Source organism: Notolepis coatsorum, assembly GCF_963971535.1.
Source record: "Notolepis coatsorum genome assembly, contig: SCAFFOLD_1743, whole genome shotgun sequence".
Taxonomy (NCBI): domain Eukaryota; kingdom Metazoa; phylum Chordata; class Actinopteri; order Aulopiformes; family Paralepididae; genus Notolepis; species Notolepis coatsorum.
The window spans coordinates 5,591-14,698 of NW_028173285.1; the positions used below are offsets into that span (position 1 = coordinate 5,591).

Genomic DNA, 9,108 nt, shown 5'->3' on the forward strand with positions numbered 1-9,108 from the left:
AATAAATAAATACATCAGCTACATAATTCTGTTATAATTTTATTGTTGTTCTTATTTATAGTTTGGGACATTTGCTTATTGTATACATTATAAGAGCCAGTGGATAAACATTCCACTGCTGATCTTACCGGTACGATGTTGCGTGTGACAAATAAACCTGACCTTGCAGGTGCACTTGAACAGCAATCATGTACATTGAACCCTGGCATCCAATTAACAGTGATTAATCGCGCTATGCTTAAATGGTCAACTCTGCACCCTACACACACAATTATGGGTAACGTCCAGAATAATCACACTCGATATGAACGCGCAATGAGGAGGGAGCGCCAGTACAGGGACCACGCTGATCTCTTCGCCGAGAGTGACGCGTACCTGCTGGGACGCTTCAGGCTGCCAAGACCTGTGCTAATGGAGCTGTCCGAGACGCTGGAGCCACCACTGAGGAGCCAGACCAGACGCTCCAACCCTGTGCCACCGCACGTCCAGGTACTGTCCACCCTGGGCTTCCTAGCAACTGGAATATTCCAGAGGGAGCTAGGAGACAGGGTGGGCATATCCCAGACCTCCATCAGCCGCTGCATCCCACGGGTCTTGGCTGGCATCGTGGAGTTGACCACACAGTATATCAGATTCCCCTTTTCCGCCCAAGAGCAGATCCCAGTGAAGACGGCATTCCATGCCATCGCTGGGCTGCCAAACATCATCGGCGCTATTGACTGCACCCACATGCGCATCCTGGCACCCTCCCCAGACCCGTTCCCATACCTTAATCGGAAGCAGTACCATTCTATCAATGTACAGGTATGTTTCTAGTTTTTGTTTTTTGTTAACTCTCTTACCACTTCATCCAATTGGACAGCACCTTGCTTCCTTTTCTTATCTTACTTGTTTTTTCTTTTTTCCTGTGTTACTACATATTTATATCTACCCTTTCTTTTATATAGCTTCTCTCTTCAAATAGAATTTATAATTATTAGGGCTGTCAGTTTATCGCGTTAATTAGATTAATTAATTACACAGCAAAGTATCGCGTTATGAAAATTAACTCAAAATTAATTACAAAAAAAAGTTTTTTTTTTTTTTTTTTTTTTAATAATTTTTTTTTTATCTCATTCATTCCATAAGAACGTAGAATACACATTACAGACTTTTTTTATATGGTCCATTTGCATGTTCTTGGTATCTGATTCTAGGGACATCTATGGATCTCAGGGAATGTATTCCCAGTGTCAGAAATACTGTGTCTGTTACTAGGCTTGAGTAAATTGTAATGAACCAAATGAGAATATCAATAATTTTTTTTTATCTTTGACTGTGAATAACACTATGCTCAAATTGACCAGACCTGAAAAATCTAAGCAAATTAATAGATGGAAGATGATTAAACAGAAGGTTTTGTAGATACAGTACTCAATTCTGCCATCCGGACACATGCAATTTGAAATATGATTATAGAATATAGAATATCAGGCATAAAATGGTTATGCGATTAAAATGCGATTAATTAGATTAATTAATTACAAATCCTGTAATTAATTAGATAAATTTTTTAATCGCCTGACAGCACTAATAATTATTATTTATTATTAGGTCATCTGCGACGCCAACAACCAGCTGTTGAACGTCGTCGCCCGTTTCCCAGGAGGTGCGCACGACTCGTACATCCTCCAGAACAGCGAAGTGGGTATGCTCCTCGAACAAGGAGACGCAGGAGACGCATGGCTAATTGGTAAGCATCTGTGCGTATAGAATTGTTCTTGCAACAGTATAGGCTTCTATTCCTCTAATGACTTGTTTTATTAGGAGACCGTGGATATGCACTGGCCCCCTGGCTGATGACCCCAGTCGCCAACCCTCACGGCGCGCAGGAGGTGGCGTATATCGAGCGCCATGCGCGCACCCGGTCCACCGTGGCGCGCACAATTGGGTCAATAAAGAGACGCTGGATGTGTTTGGACGCAGCAGGTGGCAAGCTGCTGTACAAGCCGGATAAGGTGTGTATGAAGGCAACAGCTGATCAATTGTTTTGGCCGTGCCGTGTTTAAACCAGTATGGGTGCCCACCTCAGCCCAATACAATCATATGTTGCATGTCATTTATTGTGGCTTATTTATTCTTTCCAGGTGTGTACAATTATCATGGCCTGCTGCGTCCTGCACAACATCGCGGAGAAGCGTGGTGTCCCGCTACCCCTCCAGCACCTCAACCAGCACATGACCAGGACATGCATCCTGCCCCATTAATGGGCCCGGATAATAGGCGTGCTGTCTTAGTCCGACAGCAATCAATTGCACGCATGTGGATAGATTATTCACATGCGTGCAATTAATTCCTATATTTATAGGTGAATTAAATCTGGACCTGAATTCGACTTGCTTGCTTCTGTCATTATTCGATGCAGTTTACAATGTATACCAATAACTAAACACATCACTTCAGCAATACTCAAAGGGTGTCAGGGATGTTTATTCGGAGGGCAATTGGTGGTCTGTTGCTGCCGCAACCCGCTCCATGGTGGTAGCGACAGTGGCGGCCGGTGGGTATTCGCCACTAGGGGCACTATACCAAACATTTTGCAAAATGCAAACAGTACAGTACTGTACCACGCAACACTCATGGCAAGACGTGAGCGATTCGACTCACGCTCACGGCAATGAATCGGCTCTTATGAACGAGTCGCTCAGCTGTTACTAGAACAACACACAACCAGTCAAATAAAGTATAGTCTAGACTCTAATTCACAACTTGAAACACAATATATAAATAGAAAAGTTAGAAACAAAACTCGCCCGTCTACAAACACAGGCAGATCTCTCCCTCTCTCCTTCTCTCTCTCACACACAGCGCGACGTGGAATCGATTCGTTACACAATCAGACCTATTATATACCAAGAATAACTTCAGTATGAGTACAGGGCTGTACACATATTTTGCATATCTGGGACCCTGATGTAAACAAGACAACGTCTTTCTCTGGTCTGCATCCCCTTAACAATTGTGTGTATTGAGCCGTACTGTATTGTACCCATTCTGCAATCTGTTAATGTTGTTGGTAGTCATAGTCTTGTGTTATAAAATAAATAAACAATCAGCAATGTCTCTCCTAAAAAAACTATTTACAAACGTTAACGTTAAGCAGAGAGAGAGAGAGAGAGAGAGAGAGAGAGAGAGAGAGAGAGAGAGAGAGAGAGAGAGAGAGAGAGAGAGAGAGAGAGAGAGAGAGAGAGAGAGAGAGAGAGAGAGAGAGAGAGAGAGAGAGAGAGAGAGAGAGAGAGAGAGAGAGAGAGTGACTGACTGACTGACTGACTGACTGACTGACTGACTGACTGACTGACTGACTGACTGACTGACTGACTGACTGACTGACTGACTGACTGACTGACTGACTGACTGACTGACTGACTGACTGACTGACTGACTGACTGACTGACTGACTGAAAGAAACGTCCAGGGCCAAGTTAGCAGTTAGCTCAGCTGAGCTCGTTGCCACAACACTCAACAAGTACATTCCTTTGTCCAACAGACTGCAAACTACCTGGCGTTCTATCGCCATGCTCTAAGACAAACTCTAACCTTAACCAACTTTGAAAGAGTGCCTAAGCTTAACAGTCTAAAGAACTTGCAGTCACGGCACGGCACGCTCTAAGACAAACAGCTGCATGCATCTCACAACAACACAACTATCTCAACCAAGCTAGAAGCTAGAATTGGAACATTAGAACATTAGAAATTGGATTCGGCCAATCAGAGATCGTCTCTGTGAAATTCTGCCATGGAAAAAAATACTGGCGTCGGCCAATCAGAGAGCGTCTCCGCGAAATGCGGCTATGGAAAATTCTTCACGGAAGTTCACGCTGCTGGCTAGACCGCTTCAAATCGCGCTCGGATTCCAACATAATAGTCATATTTCAACGCACAACGCCGTATGCACTGATTGGCTGTGACGGAGACAGCGATCAAACTGTGACGCGCACGCAGAGCGCTATCGCGTATTGCCCCCGAGAAATACGAAAAATAAAAAAAAATAAAAAAAACGTGATGTCACTTCCTGCTCTGGAAAACGATGTTTTTTTAATTTAGATAATAACGTATATTGTGCATTGGGAAATACAAACATACTTAAAATGAGTAAATATTATTAATTTTAAACATGTTTATATTATTTATATGGCTATAAAACACAAAAACGAAAAGTTTTATTCTCTTCTTCTCTGATTTAACAGCAGCTGGCCAGCAGGTGGGTCGGCGCCCTAGCGCCCCTAGTGGTAGAGCCGCCACTGGGTAGCGACCCACTCGCCGATGATGGCAAGGCGCTCCAGGCTGGAAGCGGCCCTCTCCAGGTTGGCAGCGGTCCGGTCCTGGCTGGCAGCGGCCCACTCCTGGCCGGCAGCGAGCCGCTCCAGGACGCTATTTTGCCGCTCCTGCTCCACCAGCATCGACTCGCCCATGTGAGCTGCATGGCTGGGTGCACCCTGGCACCCTGGGGGGGGGGGGGGGGGGGGGGGGGGGGGGGGGGGGGGGCACTGGTGGACGGGGCAGCACTGGTGGACGGGGGGGACAGCTCCGGGGGGGTGCAGGTCCGCCTCGGAGTCAGTTGCATCTGGGAATGAATGGGGGTGATTAATTGTGATGACGTGGGGGTTGCGATCATGCAATGCTTGACGCACTGATTGCACATGTTTCAATTAGATATTACAGGTGCATCTCAATACTTGATTTGCATGAATCCATGCGGCGCGGCACACAGTACATCTTGCGTATTTGTTCCCAACTACAATTAATGTTAAATTAACTCTAAATAGAGTAAAGTGTTAACACTCGCTTCATTTGACACTGCAAGATTTACTGTGCATGGAGGCAATCAATATATTCCCTGCTTTTTCCCCCTCCTTTTTCCTCCGATTTTCTCCCATCCCAATGTTAGTCGTTATGCCAATTCCCAATCCCCTTCCTGGTCGCTGCGCACTTACCCCCACAGTCGGTCTGGGAGAGTGGAGGCTATCACGTGCTTCCTCCGACACACGTTCAGCCAATCAACCGCTTCTTTTCACCTGGCAGCGCGGACTCTCACTGAGAGGGTGTAACGTGTGGAAGGATCACACTACCCCCTTAGATCCTATCCGCGCTGAGCAGGCGCCCCGACCGAACTGTAGGAGTCGCTGTTTACAACGACCCGGACCCACCCCGCCAGCTTTCCCACCCTCTAATACAGCCAATTGTGTTAGTGTGAACGGCCAGCCAAGCTGGTGACAACGCCGGAGCTGTGAGATGGATTCGAACAGGCGAATTCAGCGTCTCCGGTGTTGGTGACGAACCGCAATCTCCGCTACGCCACCTGACCGCCCAATATATCCCTGTTCTAATTTAATGGGATGCACCTGTTGTGGGAGGGACGCCTACCGTCCGTGTCGGTATCGGAGTCTTCGGGACGGAAGACATGCTGGCTGCCGAGAAGAGGAGACGGTGCCCAGCCCCGCATGTCGTCTCATTCCTGTCGGCACCGTCTACACACCCACGATCGTCGCGCTGCGTATTATGGCTGGACACGCAGGTCCAGTTCGGACAGCCGGGCCTGCTGGTCCTCCTCCAGTTGCCAGCATGTCTCTCTTGTGCTTTGCGATCCGGTGCTTGGAGAACGACTTTATGTCGACCCATTTCTTCTTAACCTCGGTGGCTATGCGCCCCTCACCGGACACAGCGTTCACCTCTCCGGTGATTTGGGCCCATGCCTCCCGTTTGTGGGTGCCCCTGTAACCGGAGCTGACGCTACTGAAAAGCACCCCCTTATATGTCTCCACTCCCGATAACAGTACCTGAATTAATGAATGGAAACTTTATTAACAGATTGCAGAATTTACAATACAGTACGGCTCAATACACACAATTGTTAAGGGATGCAGACCAGAGAAATATACGTTTGTCTTGTTTACATCAGGGTTCCCCACCTCTATTTCAGCATTTGTGAAATTCTTTCGCCGTTGCTTCGCAGCAGGTGCGCTACCTCCCGTGTGAGAGCCTCGCTTTGACATTTCAGCGAGAATTTGCACACTACCCATATTGACTGCCTTATAAGGAGTGTCGGGGGCGTGGTTTGTATGAAAAATGACCTAGACGGGAACGCGCATTTCAGTTTAAGACAGAATGCCATTCGCCAAGCAGGTACCAGATCTTGTCACAGGTACGACCGTTTCAGCCACTTAATACATATTCCCAGCACGTTCAGGACTCAGAGTGAACTTGTTATTGATTCTGTCTCAGTGGTTCCAAGATAAGTCTTCCAAAATAACTCTTTGAAAAATTTTCGGGAATGAGACCCATTCAGTATTCAATATGGTCTGATATTAACATTCAGTATTCAATATGGTCTGATATTAACATTCAGTATTCAATATGGTCTGATATTAACATTCAGTATTCAATATGGTCTGATTCAATATTAACATTCAGTATTCAATATGGTCTGATATTAACATTCAGTATTCAATATGGTCTGATATTAACATTCAGTATTCAATTATGGTCTGATTCAATATTAACATTCAGTATTCAATATGGTCTGATTCAATATTAACATTCAGTATTCAATATGGTCTGATATTAACATTCAGTATTCAATATGGTCTGATATTAACATTCAGTATTCAATATAGTCTGATTCAATATTAACATTCAGTATTCAATATGGTCTGATATTAACATTCAGTATTCAATATGGTCTGATTCAATATTAACATTCAGTATTCAATATTGTCTGATATTAACATTCAGTATTCAATATGGTCTGATTCAATATTAACATTTAGTATTCAATATGATTCCACAGACATAACTTTGACCACAACACCACCTGACATACCCACATATAGTGTCTTATGTAGTCTTATGCATAATTGCACATAGTTCATGTATAATATTTTAAAATAGCTTAGATATAGCCTACTTGCATAGAATAGTCATGTATAATAATGTATAATATTGCTGGCTGTACAATACTGCTGTACAATACTGCTGTAGGCCTATAATACTGCTGTTCATATGCAGTATACACATATTTACATTAAACATAATATTCACCATTCCTTAATTACCATCATACCCACATCACATAGACTGTAGTGTATAGCATAGCAAAAGTATACCGTTACCTGGCCCATGGGGACATTAACGTGTGTTGTCGGGCCTTACAAATACATTTGATTTTGATTTGACTATCAATAAGGTGATATCTGGAACACACAAACACACTATTTTTTAAATCACATGCTCCAACTGGTCCAGAACGCTGCTGCCCGTATAATCACCAGAACCCCTGTCATCAGTCACATCACCCCCGTCCTACGCCAACTACACTGGCTTCCCATTAAACTCTGCATAGTCTACAAGATCCTCCTCCATACATACAAGGCCAGTGGCGGCTCTACCACTAGGGGCGCTAGGGCGCCGACCCACCTGCTGGCCAGCTGCTGTTAAATCAGAGAAGAAGAGAATAAAACTTTTTCGTTTTTGTGTTTTATAGCCATATAAATAATATAAACATGTTTAAAATTAATAATATTTACTCATTTTAAGTATGTTTGTATTTCCAATGCACAATATAACGTTATTATCTAAATTAAAAAAACATCGTGTTCCAGAGCAGGAAGTGACATCACGTTTTTTTTATTTTTTTAATTTTTTCGTATTTCTCGGGGGCAATGCGCGATAGCGCTCTGCGTGCGCGTCACAGTTTGATCGCTGTCTCCGTCACAGCCAATCAGTGCATACGGCGTTGTGCGTTGAAATATGACTATTATGTTGGAATCCGAGTGCGATTTGAAGCGGTCTAGCCAGCAGCGTGAACTTCCGTGAAGAATTTTCCATAGCCGCATTTCGCGGAGACGCTCTCTGATTGGCCGACGCCAGTATTTTTTTCCATGGCAGAATTTCACAGAGACGATCTCTGATTGGCCGAATCCAATTTCTAATGTTCTAATGTTCCAATTCTAGCTTCTAGCTTGGTTGAGATAGTTGTGTTGTTGTGAGATGCATGCAGCTGTTTGTCTTAGAGCGTGCCGTGCCGTGACTGCAAGTTCTTTAGACTGTTAAGCTTAGGCACTCTTTCAAAGTTGGTTAAGGTTAGAGTTTGTCTTAGAGCATGGCGATAGAACGCCAGGTAGTTTGCAGTCTGTTCGAGCGGAAATGGACAAAGGAATGTACTTGTTGAGTGTTGTGGCAACGAGCTCAGCTGAGCTAACACTTGGCTAACTGCTAACTTGGCCCTCGACGTTTCAACTAAACAGTGAGTCTCTCTCTCTCTCTCTCTCTCTCTCTCTCTCTCTCTCTCTCTCTCTCTCTCTCTCTCTCTCTCTCTCTCTCTGCTTAACGTTAACGTTTGTAAATCGGTTTTTTTAGGAGCAGACCAGTACTGTTAGGCTACTGCTGTGCTGGCCATTCATGAAGCGAGACATTGCTGATTGTTTATTTATTTTATAACACAAGACTATGACTACCAACAACATTAACAGATTGCAGAATGGGTACAATACAGTACGGCTCAATACACACAATTGTTAAGGGGATGCAGACCAGAGAAAGACGTTTGTCTTGTTTACATCAGGGTCCCAGATTTTCTATTCATATCGATAGTTTAATAGCTAGCCTTGGCTCGTTTAACAATATGCAAAATATGTGTACAGCCCTGTACTCATACTGAAGTTATTCTTGGTATATAATAGGTCTGATTGTGTAACGGATCGATTCCACGTCGCGCTGTGTGTGAGAGAGAGAAGGAGAGAGGGAGAGATCTGCCTGTGTTTGTAGACGGGCGAGTTTTGTTTCTAACTTTTCTATTTATATATTGTGTTTCAAGTTGTGAATTAGAGTCTAGACTATACTTTATTTGACTGGTTGTGTGTTGTTGTAGTAACAGCTGAGCGACTCGTTCATAAGAGCCGATTCATTGCCGTGAGCGTGAGTCGAATCGCTCACGTCTTGCCATGAGTGTTGCGTGGTACAGTACTGTACTGTTTGCATTTTGCAAAATGTTTGGTATAGCGCCCCTAGTGGCGAATACCCACCGGCCGCCACTGTACAAGGCCATACACAACCTCGCCCCTCCATACCTGT

General features: G+C 44.4%; 1 protein-coding gene across 1 annotated transcript; it reads left to right on the forward strand.

Moving 5' to 3' along the window:
* Window positions 1-315: 315 nt before the first annotated feature.
* LOC311247826 (putative nuclease HARBI1) lies at window positions 316-2,246 on the forward strand (the record flags this gene model as incomplete). Its single annotated transcript, XM_084338821.1, has 4 exons — window positions 316-804; window positions 1,594-1,687; window positions 1,807-1,997; window positions 2,127-2,246. The coding sequence occupies 4 exons, from the start codon at window positions 316-318 to the stop codon at window positions 2,244-2,246; spliced, it is 894 nt and encodes a 297-aa protein (XP_084194947.1).
* Between the last annotated feature and the right edge of the window lie 6,862 nt (window positions 2,247-9,108).